Source organism: Rhopilema esculentum, chromosome 10 (assembly GCF_057945365.1).
Source record: "Rhopilema esculentum isolate cy_ngs chromosome 10, ASM5794536v1, whole genome shotgun sequence".
NCBI lineage: Eukaryota > Metazoa > Cnidaria > Scyphozoa > Rhizostomeae > Rhizostomatidae > Rhopilema > Rhopilema esculentum.
The window spans coordinates 13587024-13603167 of record NC_142824.1 but is presented as its reverse complement, the minus strand read 5'-3'; the positions used below and the strand labels follow the sequence as shown (position 1 = coordinate 13603167).

General features: G+C 35.3%; 1 protein-coding gene across 1 annotated transcript in view; it reads left to right on the top strand.

Moving 5' to 3' along the window:
• The first annotated feature begins 11456 nt into the window (after window positions 1–11456).
• LOC135693243 (poly(A) polymerase type 3) overlaps window positions 11457–16144 on the top strand; it is a 28252-nt gene continuing 23564 nt past the window's right edge. The window contains exons 1-2 of the mRNA XM_065211661.2: window positions 11457–11772; window positions 14653–14734. Coding sequence (XP_065067733.1) covers window positions 11765–11772; window positions 14653–14734 — 90 coding nt within the window. The 5' untranslated portion in view covers window positions 11457–11764. The remainder of the gene's footprint in view (window positions 11773–14652; window positions 14735–16144) is intronic.

The following is a 16144-nucleotide window of genomic DNA, read 5'->3' as shown; positions in this document are numbered from 1 at the left end:
TTTTGTTAGACACAAAACAAAATGTCTCCGTTCGTTTGAATCTTAATTTTCTCTTTACTCACCCTGAAGTCATAACGTTCTGGAGAACACAGGAGAATGTTCATATTTTGTGATAACTTCGATGGCATTTCTACTAAAGAAAATATTCATAACCCTTTTAGAAAATATAGTAAAAATCTGCATTAAAGAAAAACAGGCTCCAATAACTCCTATGCTTTTAACAACGAGTGGTTCTCATACTAAAAGTGCTTAATTGGCGAAAATCATTCTAAAGATACATTGGTTAAGAATTGTTGAAAGCACCCTTGAGAAAATTTTAGGCAATTTCAGTTTGTTGAACTGTTTATTGTAATTTTAAATTATTTAGTACTTTGTACCCAATCAATATTTTTATCATGAGTTAGATATTTAATCTATTGTTGAGTTCCCTTGACTTTCCATTTCCTATTTCAGTAGAAATTGACACTGCTTTTATTTTGATGACACCAGATGATGCAGTTTGGCATCAACTTGAAATGCTTTCGATTCCTTTATTAAGAACAGATTTCCGGTAAGTTATGTCTTAAGACTTCAGCATAAACTGGCATTGTCAGAAGAAAAAAATACATGACAGCTTCTTTCAGTGTTCTCGAAGTTCCAAAAGAATGAAAAATGAGACAGGATCCTTGCGGTACTCCAGCATCAACGCTTGAAATTCGGGAACTCAACCCTTAGCTTAGATCTGAACCTTAGTGTTAGTCATACATGATGCCTTGAAGCTTCAGGATATAAAGTCGACATTGTTGTGTTTGTATATGTATTTGCCTATTTATCTACTTTTTCTCTATTGCCTAGTAACTACTTTGATTGCCTGTGCCAAACCGTGTATTGTCACAAGAATGGAGCAACAATGCAAAAACACCTGGCATATTAGATCTACCAATACACTTGATTTTCTTATCGATAATAATAATTATGATATAACAAGTAATTTGTTTACAGTTGTAAGGGAGATCTAGCAACATATTTATCTAGTTTATGCCAACTACTTACAATATATGTAGAAAGTAATTGTTATAATAAGCCTAAAAGTCCAACATAAAATTAACTGCTACACTTAAAGTTATATAGAGATTTCAGGTTTTGCTTAATTGTATGTAGTGATTGGGAAACTTTCATTTCATAGGTAACCTTAGCCATAATTTTTGTCAATAAATCTAATGATCTCTATGCGATATTTTGTTGTTCTTTCACCATTTAAATTTATGTTGCTATTTGTTTAAAGTGCATATTACGGGTTTCTAGCATCAAAAAGATGGTTCTATAAATGTATTATTCAAGTATTCTGTTGATTTCGCTTGAATCAACCCCAAAAACGCTCGCTTTAAATCCATGACTATCCCCAGATTACGATTGAAATGAGATTGTGGTTTTGCAAAATTCTTGACCGAAAATCCTTCCCCCCTGGTATAACTGTGCACTTGAAAGCGGACGAACATGTTTTTGTGAGAAATTTATTTCTGTCAATAGGATGAGATCACTTTTCGCTTGAGCAATCCGGATTAGATCCCGCTCCTCTTATTGCGAATGGAAAATTGTCTAGAATTATCAGTTGGTGTGCAGATTTGGCTTAACAACAACAGTATCTTTAATAATTAATGTAGGTGATCCATGTGCGTTGATTGCAAAAGGCATATCAGATAAGCTTTGGAATTTCACCTGTGTATCAGCGTTAAAAGAGCATAGGGATTTGCAAATGTGTGTGATAAAACTTTTTCGCGCCACAATTGGTCTAGCAAAATAAAATTGATAGTTGAAAGCTGCAGTCTCATCTGCACATGTGCGATTTACAATAGTTTGTACAATTTTCATAGACACTGGCTGTAGATATTATAAAGCAACTTGAATTGTTTAATCTTCGCTTGATATATTTCATTGATTCAAAACGACAGCTTGTGGCTAGAATTAAAAAGAAGTTTGCGAGTCATGTCGCAGTACGTTTCCTCACAAAATATTGACTTCATAAAAGATGTGTTTAAAAGTAGTTGAAAAGACGTTGAATCAAGGCTATCTGAGAATTCACTCCTCTTGCCCACCATTAAAAACATTACCAATTATATCAAAATAATGTAATGTCTTTAGGCAATAATTTTAATTCTTTAGCGAGGGTGATAGCTAGGATAAGAATAACATCACAACTGTTAAAAACATTACAAAACAAGCAACTACCGAAGAATGAAACACAAACTTGCAAATTGAGGTTTAGCATATTCTTGTAATTTTCTTAAAGATAAATTCGATGATTCTGATCCTAAACATTCTAATGAACAATATTCTTATAAGAAATGTGTTAATTGGATGATTTTAATCTTACTTATCCAAACGCTGCAACAACGAGAAAGATTTCCAATTGCAAGTTTTATGACAGCATTTCTGGCCAAAATTGATTGAAATCAAAAAGGGCCCCAGGCACAAGCCCCAGTTTATCAAGAAGTACTTTATAATACCAAAATCCTTTTCCGATACAAAGTCTACTAAAGTTTCTTAAGGGACCGTATATTTCTACCCTACAAAAGAGTGACAAGGTCGTCTTTTTATCTATCATATATATATATATGCAGCCACTAACGTCTGGGGGGGACAAACCAAAAAAGTTTAAGCCACCCCCTTTTAACCACCAGAAAACGCCCTTTTACCAACAGGGAATGCAAATTTTATCCGGAGGGAACGCCTATGACTAACTTTTGTTTGAAAATTGGCAGTTTGAAAATCATAGGATTACATCACGAGAAGTACGGAGTCAAAATTTTACCCCTCCTCCAACATTTTCTCATCGAATTTAGACGAAATACAAAATCGATTCTGCTGAGAATTGGGGGGGGGGGGGGACGTGTCCCCCCCAGTCCCCTCCGTGGCGCCGCTACTGTTAATGTATATTTATATATTTAATAGCTCCTAACTCTAAAGTTTTTTAAAAATAAAAATAGATACTCAATAGAAAAACAACTTAGTTGACGTTTCTTGTAAGCTTCTTTAGAGTATATATCAAATTCCTTCATTATCAGTGCAAGTCGCATGGCTGACGCTCAGAAAGCTAAGAAAGACACAGTAGCCATGACCAAGAAGTTGATGATCAAGAATGTATTACTGATGTAAATTGAAAATAAAGGCCATGATAACGATCCACAAGAAATTCTTTGTAGAGAACAAAAACCTGAAATTTTTATATGAGTCATCATTAACAGAATAGCCAGCACGGTGAGAAGAGAGACATCTCTATATTTTGACATAAATCATTATAACCAGCCTTAATTAACTTTCAACATTTTCAATAAGTCAAATTTGGATTTAAACTGGTTACAATGATTAATGTTGAATCATAAAGACGTCTCTTTTTTCGCCGTGCTTGCTATTTTGTTTATTATCAAGCTGTTGTTGTTGTAGTTGTCCTTCAGGTCGTTTGACCCCTGGCGATGGTATGAACCTGACGTCTCCATTCAGCTCTATTGTTAGTGTCTTTGTTGAGCTGGTAAACATTTCTTGTTGTCATCGTCTTAAAGTTGTCAAACCACTTTGTTGCAGGTCTTCCTCTACCTCTTTTCCCTTCAATTTGTCCTTGCATTATCAGTTTCTCCAAACTGTTGTCTGCTCTATTTATGTGGCCATAATAGGTTAATTGCCTCTTTCTGATGGTGTTGAATAATGATCTTTCTGTTTTTATTTGGCCTAATACCCATTCATTCGTTCTTCTAGATGTCCACGGCACCCTTAGGAGTCTTCTCCATACCCAAAGTTTAAAGGCTTCAATCTTTTTTATTTCTGCTTTTCTTATTACCCATGTCTCACTTCCATATATTATCAAGCTACGCTTCCCAAATCTAAGTCATCATTACCAAATTCTTTGCATCATTCGTTTGAATTACCAGATTTCGTACATAGTGCAAGTGGCAGCATATTCAGTTTTTCTCTTTCCGTTTCTTTGTTTTCTTGAAAACTTTGAAGCATTTTGACGAAAGAGGTTTTTAACATAACTAGATTTTTGACAAATAAAGTTTCTGAAAATGTTTTGCTCAAAAATTTGAAGCTCAAAACGTTGTAGAGATAAATATGATTACAATTTTAGTGACTAAATTATGCAACATGTAAAAGTAGGAATTGATTTCATTAACTTTTATGCGTGCTTCATCATACATACATCGTTGTTAAGTGTTTATAAAACAGTACAATACAATACAATGCAATATAATGCAATACAATACAATACAATAAAATACAATGCAATGCAATGCAATGCAATGCAATGCAAAACAGACAAATATTTAAGCTAAAAAGATTTATGATGTTAACTGATGTTTCCTAAAATGCCTGTTTAACGGTTGTAGTTTAAATAAAATATGGACTCTTGCGTACGTTTTTTATTGCCATCGACACGAAGACATGACTGCAGACAGGCAGGGGTGCTTTAAAAAATTCCACTGGAGTATTATAGGTGTGGCATGTGTTCTGCATGTTTTCTGCGTGTTTTCTGCATGTGTTACCATAGAATTATGAAGAACACAGAAGTCATTCACCCATTCTCCTGCATCCCTTACTGTGAACCTCTGCAAGCAGATTCCAAAATCCACTGGTTTTGGAACAAATTTTGCAGTCCTAGTAGCATGATGCCTAAAGTTTTTATGCTTGAACTTGCCTCAGACCTATTTTTTCTTTCCGTATCCAGAGCCCCCGACGTCGGGGTTAAGGGAATGTTCCTTACTTTTTGCAAGTCGAAAAGACCAAGGCACATTGACATAAATGCTGAATTTTTTTCTAAGGAAAATTAACTTGAGCCGAAATATTTTACAGTAGCTTGTTGTGCTTCTTCTTTTTGTGCTTCTTGAACGAATATTTGCAAAGGGTCCATTACAAAATATTTTGTTAAGACTCTTTAATTCTCCCCCTTCTTCCCACATTCCAACTTGCGTCAGCGCTTAGAATTTCATTTTCCACACACCTAACTTTGTCTTGTCTATAGGTTTTTGAAGTGCTTGATTCTACTCTTATTTGCCTTTACATACCAAGCTGATTCAGAGCGCTTCTGGTAACATCCTAACTTTTAAGTTACTCTGATGAAGCCCTGTATGCCGGGGCGAAATATTAGTATATTCTTTAGATTTAATTTATTTTGAAAATTTTATCTCGTGACATTGGATTCTCGTCGTCGTATTGCTTTGTTCCTGTATATCTTTCCTAACTTTTAATACTTTTAGTTAAATTTTATGCCTTATTTCATTCAAAATTGTATCAATTCTATACAAAAGTATCTAGCCTGTTCTTTTGAAATTACACTAAGACAATGATGCCTTGTTATAGTTTGTTGTAGATGCTAATGATGTGATTTCATAAAGGCAAGTTTTGATAATGTTGTTGGGTTTACGAACAGCCATATTTATTCTCCCCCTTGCAAATTAAGATACAGAAGGCTTAAAAGCAATTTGTCACGACGTTGATTGGTTATAAGAACAAAGGGATTTTTATTGTTTCCAGTCCCCCTTTAATTTATCGCATTGTAAAAAATATGGCGGAGCGCTGGAATCGTGTTTAGGCTATTGTTCCAGCTATTGTTCCGTTAACCAATCCACAACGAGACAGATTGCCTTTAACCCTATCCGACCTGGGCGTTTTGAAACATTGGGGAGGGGCGGATTGCTGTTATTAATGATATGACAGCCAAATTTGCAACAAAGGTTACTAATTCGTAAACAAATAAAAAGTTAATAATTAAATTAGCTGTGCTGTGTAAACAATTTCGTCATACAATTGTAAACATTTTGTATGGCGTCATGGTTATAAAAGCATGTCAAAAGTTCATTTAACTTATATTTTTGCAACGAAATGGGAAACAGAGATCAAAATACACACAATTCCAAATTTTCAGCTTAACCAGGGCAATAAGAAAGGAATAAGAGAAGTACGAAGTTCAATTTCACAGACATAGCTGTAGCTGTGAGAAATCGGTAACCATGGAGACAGTGCTAAATAAAGAAAGTCGAAATTTGTATAATTTCATCGCTCTATGATACCAAGTAAAACTTACTTAGTCTTAGATGCCTATTTTAAATCTAGAGCAGTGTGGAAACAAAAATATAGTAAGGGGGGGGGGGCGGATTCTGGCCCATTCCTAGCGATTTCCACAATATAGCAATTTTGTAATTCTTCATTTTGGCAAGCAAGGACCAGTAGTGCCTCAAAAATCCGCTTTAGCTTTATGCATTTGTTTGACTTTCAAAATTTTAAGGTGGTTTACTGGGAAGAGAGTTGATTTCTATCATTTTCTAGAAACAAATCAATGCTCTGCAAGGTGTTTATTTAATCCGAATCGATATATTTAAGAAAAATATGAGTTTGAATATTTCTTAGTCAGAATTAAATGCTGTGAGAATTTGAGAATTTCTTAGTCAGAATCAAATGCTGTTGTAACTTTGAAAGAATACCATGCTGGTCTCATCTTTCTCCGCTTCCATACTTCTGAACCGGTCGGTATCCATAGCAACATAAGTTGTAGACGGGGAACTTAAAGCTTGTATGAAGAATGTCTGAAAAGTTAGTTAAGATAAACATGATTATGACAGAGCCATTACTTCTGGAATTGTTTATTAGGATTCTATTTAAAGACTGGGGAAATAATGGGAAAAAGAATAACACACGTCGAAGCTTTGGAATGGACACCTACCTCAGACACTGTTGACCCATGCCAATGGGTTCAAATTTGTATAGTTCCTTCAACAATCCAAATACTTTTTGTGTCTCTTTGTTGATCATTTTCCTTCCAAGGAATGAAAGCAAACTGTTTCAAGTTACTAATGGCGCTTTTTCTAAAGAATTGATACAGCGTTTGCTGTGTGGCCGTGGTTTAAAAGCATTCTCAGAAAGCACTACAACAAGATTACAGAGTACAGACTACAAAAAGTCACGTGATTAGTATGCTGATTTGACTGAACAAGCATTCAGACAATAAGATTTTACTTTGAGGGATTGGAGAGGGGATTCAGAGGCAGACCTAGAGAAACTCTCGTGACAACCTCAAAAAAAGATATCACCAGAGCAAGAGCAATGGAAAGGTCTTTTCCACTACCGAACATGAAGAACAATGGAGATTTTGAAAAGATACGATCCACAGCAAAGGACCGCAAAGAATGGACAAGATTATCAGAAGTAGTGTGCAGAGCTGCAGAAGCAGAAACAACATGAAAACCTTCATGTCGGGACTGCGCAACTGCAATTATATAAGGCATATAAAAGTGAACACAAAATGTCAGTTTAAAAAAGGGGTTTGGATTGCATTGCTAGCATTCAAAGATTCGAGCAGATATTAATCTTGACTGAAGAAAAGTGTATTGAAAAAATCATAAGCGTCAAAAATAAACTGATATGTTTTTAATATCACCATTACTTAGACTACTACCAAGAAATTTCGCAAGAATTGCGTTGAGATGGGTTGGTATTTTGCCACATTTTGTCGTGAGAAGTGGGATTGCCTTAGCCCTACAATCTTGGACAAAAAATTTGGAGCTCACTTTAAAAATCGATAGCGGTTTGGATTTTTACGTTTTCTTTGAAATTTTCACCCTCTCTCCCTTTCAGCAATGCTGCATATGAAAGGCAAATTGATTTACAACTTGCAACACTGTACTGGGGGAGAGAGGGCGGCGATATTAAGTAAATTTCTGAAATTAACTGGAGTTCCAATTTATTTTGTTCAGGGTTGTAGGCCGTGGAAACATACTGAAAAATCTAATGAGACTAGCTTTTGGTGCCAAAACTAATGCAAAAGCTGTTTATTTGTTTATCTGTTTCTGTTCCACCTTGGTTGACCCAAAACTTTCTTTTTCCCTTGCTATGTTTGCTTTTATCAGTGCGTATAACTTGTTGCTGTTGTTACATTGACAAAGCAAGTGCTTACTAGGAGCAAGGGGCGGAGGGCCCCTTGTAAATCAGCTTCTGCTGAAGGGCAACCCTCCTTAAATGAATTACAATGAAAATGTAAGCATTTTGTCACATTAAAAAAACTAACAAAGCTCTCATTTTTTTTAGAAGATAACAGCAATGGAAGGGAACAGGCTTAACGAATCAGGCACTCCGAGAGGAAGGCAAGGTGCATTTGTCCATGGTCCCGTAAGCAAAAAGGGTCTAGCTGGTAAACACAAAGTCTCTATTTAAAGTATGACTCTAAATGACATGGTACTTTCAAACCATATCTGTATCTGGAAAATTTGACAATACTTTACGATTACGAATATAAATTTCAAGTAAACAAAGGAGTCTTATGCATTTTAAATCCATACTAAACGCCTTTAAGGTTCATTTCTTAAAGTTCCTCGTTTTTGTGACAGAATTTTATTCAAGGGGTGCCCCACCCTGCCGTAGTGATGGCCTTAATTATAGGTACGGGCTAATGTGGTACTAATAGGTAAAGTTTACCAGCGGAGCTTATTCTAAGAAAAATTTCCAGCTCCACATATCACCATGATATTTCTTTGCACTATTCACCATTTAAAATCAGGTTTCCATCAAAACAAATGCAAACCAATACGCTATTACAACATTTTTATTGTAGTAGATCAGCCTGTTACAGGTGTTGGCTGGGCCGCCAAGAGGTATCGGAGGCTGCTATGAAAATTAAAGTGAAGGCTCCTGTGAGTGTAGGGAGCAGACATTTTTTGCAACCACATCCTTTAAGTGTTTTGATAGCCATGGAAGGTAAAAACAAAAAACCAATGTGGGGAAGAAAGTGTAAAATCCAAAAATGGAAAAAATGAGAAAAAAGGAGGTAACAGCCTCAAACTCAGATTAAAAGGGGGGATGGTTGTGTGTGTCCCTTGTATGTTTTGAGCAATTAGCTTGAAAACGGCAGGAGAAAGAAGCAACTCATCAGCCAGAAGCCCATGACGAACATTTCGGGGCTTTGATTCGTTATGTCCGTTTTTGGTTGGCAAACCACTCGATCCTGCTCAAGTTCACGGTTGCAAAATTAGAAAAAAGAAAAAAAAAATGAAAATTCCAGACCAAATTGGAAGGTAATCAGTGAATGTCGTACCTTAGACGTAACTGTATCTTTAGTATGATGCCTTGCTAAAGTTAAGAGCGTACAAAACTTTGAGAAGCGGCTTTGAAGTACTGGCGACTTTGTAATATGGCCTAATTTAGAGCGGACCACTTGGCATTTAATTAGCAGTCAATGGTTTCTTGCAGTCAATTTCTTGTAATTGTTTAACACGTTTTTCTATTTTAATGGCATATTTTAACGTTCGGTAAATTTCATTCTTTACTATACGAAGCCCTCTAGACATCGTGGCCCTGATGGAAGTTGCCCCCTCTGCCCCCCTTTCGGTGGCTCTGAGCGCTGGTTGAAATTCTGTTGTACACATTTACAAACAAAAACCTTTCCAGCATCAGTTCAGTCAAACTTTTTTTATTTCAATACAAACGCAATGTGATAAGAAATAAAAATCAAACCATTTCTTATGTCTTTGTTTGAAAAATTTTCCCATTCCACATAATTTCATATCCAGCTCCATATTTCGAATTCCAGCTATAAGATAAGATAAGCCCAAATCCAGCTAAATATAAGCTCTGCTGACAGGGGTCATGTAAGGGTAGCTGTTTTGACTACATCTGGTCAAGCTGACCGGTGGTAGAATCTAGTCCAAAGTAGGGGATTTGGCAAGTAAATAAAATAAAGACACATTCCATAGAGATGGGCTGGCATACCCTGATACGCCCTGGGTACCAGAGCCTCAGAGTGTCGAAGGATGAAGAACGGGGGGAAGGAATTGCAAGGAAGAGAGGAAAAGGGTACTCTTCCTTTCTTCCTTGCAATTCCTTCCCCCCGTAGCGTGTGGGGGTTGTGGGGGTGTCACAGCCCCTAACTTTCAGAGAACTCATCGGTAGATTTACATTTTTAACAAAATGATTTTATGCCAAATGTAACAAAATAATTTCTGTCGGTGAAATATGGTTTTGCATCTCTCCCTCAAAAAACTTTCTTTGATATCACAAAGCTTTTCTCGTGCAATCATTAAACAGAATAGGAACCATTTTTACTTCGGTAGGTAATATGCATAGAGATAGGATAAATGTTTGCTTGCTTGCTGATTATTGCAATATGAGCAAAATACAACCACACGATAGTTACTACCTGAGGCCACACTATCATCGCTGCCGAAGGTAGGAACTTTTCGAATCTAGATGCTTCTATTTCGCTGAAGATGCGCTCTTTAAAGCAATTTTACCACCTTATGATACAAGCTTACACTAAGAATTGATATCTACAGGCAAAACGCTATTTGAAGGTTTTAATAGATTTTCTGGTAATCATTCTCGCCATTTGCGCACCCAATGCTGTAATATTGAGTTATGTTCTCGTTGGCTGAAAGAGTATACCATAATTGAAAAATCGTCTACTCGCCAACCCGACACTAGACACCCCCTTAAAAATATTTTCTAGCAACGCCCCTGTGAAACATATTTTCAATTTATTCTTAAAGGTAAGACAAAAAACATGCACGATAATTAAGTGTAAAACTAATAAAACTAGAGCTTATTGGCACTAAGATATGTACTGAAACTGACTACAGTTGCCTAATGATTGCAGAGAACAGTTGCATGAAACTCATAGTACGGTGCAACTTCAAACCTTCCTCTTCCATACACCAAAACGTAGATTTGCACTGAAATGTTATCCTTTTTTCAGAGAAGCATACTTCTGCAGAATAGTATTCCTTTCGACTAAAAATCTGATTGCCTGGAAATTTTTCTTTGGGAAATTATTTGCGATTATCTAGGTAAATCTGGAGGAACCCGTGATAAAGACCATTAATTAGGAGATATATCACGAACTCTACTTCGTTCGTCGTTCAATTTTTTTAAAGCAAGCCTAAGCACCAAGCCGTCTGCCAGCACATCTATATGCTAAATCGCATATTTTTTTATATTCTCGTTGATCTAATTTTTTTATGTGAGTCTTAGTTTTCCATTTTTTTTAATTCATAGTTGTATTAGCAAATCCGGGTGATTTAAATCTAAATAGAATCCTGGTGTCGGGGACGGGGACTAAAAAAAACTCTCTCTTTTCTGTATACTAGATTTGCCTTGGACCTTTTATAATTATATTAAGAAGGGGGAGGTGGCTGGATTTAGGGGTATGGTATTGAAAATCCATGTGGGTAATGCGAGAGGGAACCATCAGTTGCAAGTGAGAGCATCAGGAGGTCAATGCTACAATGCCTCGTGATTGTGAACTCCAAATTCTATGGCTCATAGAGTAAAACAGATTTACTATCTATAAATAGCAATTTATCTACGGAAAAGTAGGAAGGTCTTGCCCCCTTCCAAATAGGGGGTTTTTGGGAAGCAAGGCCGAGAAGAGGATTTTTCCATTCATGGACCCTGAAATTCAAATGTCTTTATCAGGAATCCCCTTAATGCACATGCGCAGGAGTAACGTGCGGCATTTTGTACTGGATCAACTGTCCAGCCACGCTAGGTAGCAGTGATTCACAGAAGAAATTTTATTTTTAAATATACTTTGGAAGAATAAAATTGATACAATTTCAATACAAGGAAAAGTTTAGTTCATTTTTATTGTGATACTGACTGGGTTTGTAGTCTACAAGCTGCACACAGGCGCGGGAATGTTGTCATTTTGTGTTTTGAATTAGGCCCATGACTGCAACGGAATGCAGAATACCTGAGCGATAATTTTGCTGAGTGGATATCAACGGTTTTCGCAACGTGAGGCTGCAAGATGTCTGGGTAAGTTTTTTTAAAATACGAAAGGACATTTTGTCAGAAAGGTTGTCGTCTTGAGCCTCGTTATTGTTTTAAAAAAGCTTGCTTTTAAAGTTGTTTCTACCGTGTGTAACTAGGCCAAATAAAAGAAAATATAATGAACAGCAATAATAGCTTCCAGATATTTTCAAAAGCTAGTTACTTCATGAAAACATTTAATATCTCAAGTTTGCGGTCTGTAAATTTCTCTTTTCCAAAACTGTACTTAATAATTAGGTAAGAAGGAACTTACTATAATGGTTAGATTACACACGTGGTCATGTAGTCATGAAAACTCCAGTAAAAGAAAGCATTTCGGCAGTAAAGGAAATTAATTGTATGGAGGTAAAACCGTTTCATCAGTTTTAAAGATAGAGTTCACAAGTGATCACTATGTGAAAAGTGTTACAATGCACTTACACAAAATTTAAGTGCTATGTTGGTATTACTTAGACATAACAAATAAAATTATTGTGGAAATGTGAAGGATATTTTTGTTAAGCATAATCCATTAACTATGGCTGTCTTCATGAAGTTATGAGGAATTTTATTTTCAAAGGCCAGTCAGGGAGAAATTAAGCTATATAGACATATCACATTATTTCTATAGACAAATTATTAAAGCTCTATCAAGTATCACATACTGTAAATCCTCGAATTGGCCCCCCCTCGAAAAAGCCCCCCCTCAAATAAGCGCCACCCTAGAACTACAAATTGTCAATAAGCCCCCCCTCGAATAAGCCCACACTGCTACCGTAAACTCTCAAATTGGACCCCTCAATTTGATGATTTTCACCATCTGAGGTTACCTATGGTGTTTAATTGAATTACTACAACAAATTCATACTTTTGGTAGTAATTAATTAAATGCTCATAAAGAAATTCCTACAAAAATGAATGAGGTCTTTTAAAAATGTCTTCTTAATACACAATAATTCTATCAGCCCCCCCTTGTTTAAGCCCTGCCCCCCTCGAATAAGCCCCCATCCAAAAATATCAAAAATAAATAAGCCCCCGGGGGGCTAATTCCAGGATTTACGGTATATAAAACATATAAAACAGCATTGTAGTGTAACAAAGCTGCATTTTAACAAATATGTTAATCAACAGCTGGATCACATTGAGTACAGAATTGTGATTTAAAACCATCTTGCTTCATACACCAAAGTGCCAATCTACAGAGTTTGGCAGATTCATGCACAATGGCAGATGCACGCACAGCATAACAAAATGACCCAAAGCTGAACTATTTTACTTATTTTGCCTTACAATAGAAGACTTGGCATTGAAATTATTGCCATTTTCGAAATTATTATCAATAATAGAATGTGAAAATTTTGATATAGGAATCGGCATAAGAATCAAGAGGTGTGGTCACATCGAGAGGAAGGACCAGGACACTGCTCGATAAGCTTAAGCTTCTCAGTATCCTAAAAGCTACCTTCCTATGTATTTGTCAAAATTTATATATTTTTAGAAAATAGACTTTTCTCATCATTTGTTCAAAAGTTCTCCCATCAACTTGTAAGTAATTTGATGATTCAAAATGGAAAAAATAGATATATACATATAATATGTATCCATAGCTTACAAAATATGCCCAGAGCTGCACAAATGATCTTCAGTGAACAGTAGATGTTCTTGTATCTTGCATAATTTGCAAGTTTGGAAGTTTGGTATCTTAATGTCCAATGTTTGTAGAATATGCTCTTTGCAACCGACTACCAACCTTTAGGTTATTATCTAGCTATATCAATTGCAAAACAGGACTTATTAAAATATAAGTAGCACGCAAATTTAAAATCATTTCAGCTATATATCTCGATTGAGCTAAATATTTTTCACACCTGTGTGAAGTAAAATAAAGCAATTCCACCACAGAGTTTATTTATTGTTATAAGAACCAAATCTAAGTTTCTGTAGCCTACTCTCGTGTTTTTCATATGACAAAACATCAAGCTATAATTCTGCATTTCAAAGTGTTTGAAAGATTCTCAAATGTTTGTTGCTCATGGTTGGTTGCAAAAGCAACCACGAAAACTTAAGATAAGTGAATTTGCAAGGATATTGTTAAATTTAATGATTGTCTGAACAGTCAGAAAATTTTGTGATATTCCCAAGTATACCTCATGCCTTGTATCTAAATGAGACAAACTACTGCCCCATTTAGAAATGGGAACTTTTGAAGCATATGTATTTTCATTAGGTTGTTTAGGAATCTGTCTAACACATCAAGGCTAAAGATCTTGACCTATGTAGAAAGATACAGTTGTTTTCTTTATTGTACTCTCCCACTAGGTGAGAGCTTAGTGGTCATAGATTAATGTTATGTTTCTGCTTTTTGTGCTAACTTCAATTTAGGGCTACCAAAGGTTTGCTCTAGATCCTCCAATGAGGGTCCTCTTTGAATGAACATCCGTATTCGATCAATACCTTTAATACACTCGATCAATACCTATTCCATCAATACACTTAAATAGTAAATATTTATAACTTCCCACAATGTATATGAACAGGATGGTAAGAAGAACGGTTATAATGGTGACATAGATATCTATAATGACCTTTAGTTAAGAAGAATTGGTGATTTACTTTCTATCAAATCTTAAATGCAACTGATTTTCCAACAATCAAGTCTATTTGTTACCTATGGAAGAGAAAATAACATAAAAAAATCACTAATGCATCTTTGAAATCCATTATATCATCTCCCACCCGTCTTTCACCCTGGCATACAACTGCCTAACAAGCAACAAGAATTATGTACAGGAAATTTACCATAGTTTTTATTGCTGACAAGATTTAAGCAGTATGATATCTTTGCATTTATGGTAACATTTATTCTAATAATTATTCGATTTCTAGAATTTCTGCATCAGAAACAAGTGGCACTGAAAAGCAGTATGGAATAACTTCACCCATAAGTCTAGCAGAGCCTAAAGCTAAGGTTTGTTTCAATCATACATTTACTCTTTTTAATATGTCTCAAATGCTTACTTTTTTATATCTTTGATGATCTTTTTATTTCATAATAAATGTATGTTTTTTAAGAAATGGTTTAATAGCCAAATAAAATAGCAATCTTGAAGTATATATCTTTGAGATTATTCCCAAGCTTTTTGCATCTTGCTTTTTAAAAAATGTGCCATTTTGATTTTTGTGAATCAAAGTTTTCTTTAGGAAAGTTTTAAATTGAGTGGTTGGGCTGCTTCAAAGCAACAAATTGTTTTGATATTAAAAACTATTTTGAATCAGCTATGAAATCACTATTAATTCCTGTATTTAATGGACAAGTGACAAGCTTTTGGCGCCAAATTTTTTTTCTTTTAACTTAAAGTAAAATGCTGTACGAGAGTGTTGTTGAAATATTTTTTCTTTCTGATTTCATTTTCCTACTTAAAAACCCTTTTCAAATTATGGCGGGAAATAAATCATGTGACACTGTTACATAGATTTTGATAGTTTGTTATTGCTGCTACTGGTATACAGTGCAACCTGTCGTCTGAAACCTGTCGCGTCGTGTTTCGTAAACTCTCTATTAATGACAGGAAAATTCTGAGTTATCACAATGTACGTCATAGGGTCACATGATAAAAGGCAAAATCGCGCCCTCTGCGCCCCCTGATTATAATTTTTTGTTCTAAACCAGGAAAAACTTTCTTCTAAATGATGATCTATAAGTTAATGAAAAGAAAAGATAGGGTGAAAAGTGTGTCACTTGTCCTGTAAGGCTAGGCTTCAGATTTGTCAAATACATATCAATAAAAAGTTCTGTTTATTATCAGAAAAGTCAGGAAAGTTTCTGACATAGGTTGTGGAGGAGAGGGAAGTCCCCTTTCCCACTTTTTTGACAGTTGGTTTGCAAGAGCATTGCCAATAAAAGAGTAATGTTAAGATATGAACAGTATTGTCTTCTTTCCATGATGGTTTATCTATGCAGTGTTTGCTTTCATTTCTCACACCCACTAGGAAAATTCCAGACAAGATTTAAATGGGCAAATCCAACAGACAGTAAACGTTTTGGAGTGCTGTTTGGATTTAGGCATTTTTATCACCAATCGACTCTTTGATGCAATGAATATATATATATATATATATATATATATATATATATATATATATATATATATATATATATATATATATATATATAAGAAAATGGCTTTGAAAAAAGCAAACATTTTACAACATATTGGCCAAAAGCTTTTTCGTCATTGTGACATTACTTGCTGTTTCGATACTTTTAGGAGTGATTTTGTCTCCTGTTGTGTCCCTATATAATCTAAATTGACCATTGAATTGAAAGACTACGCATGAATGGACACAACGCCCATATTGAAAGACTATATAATTCAAA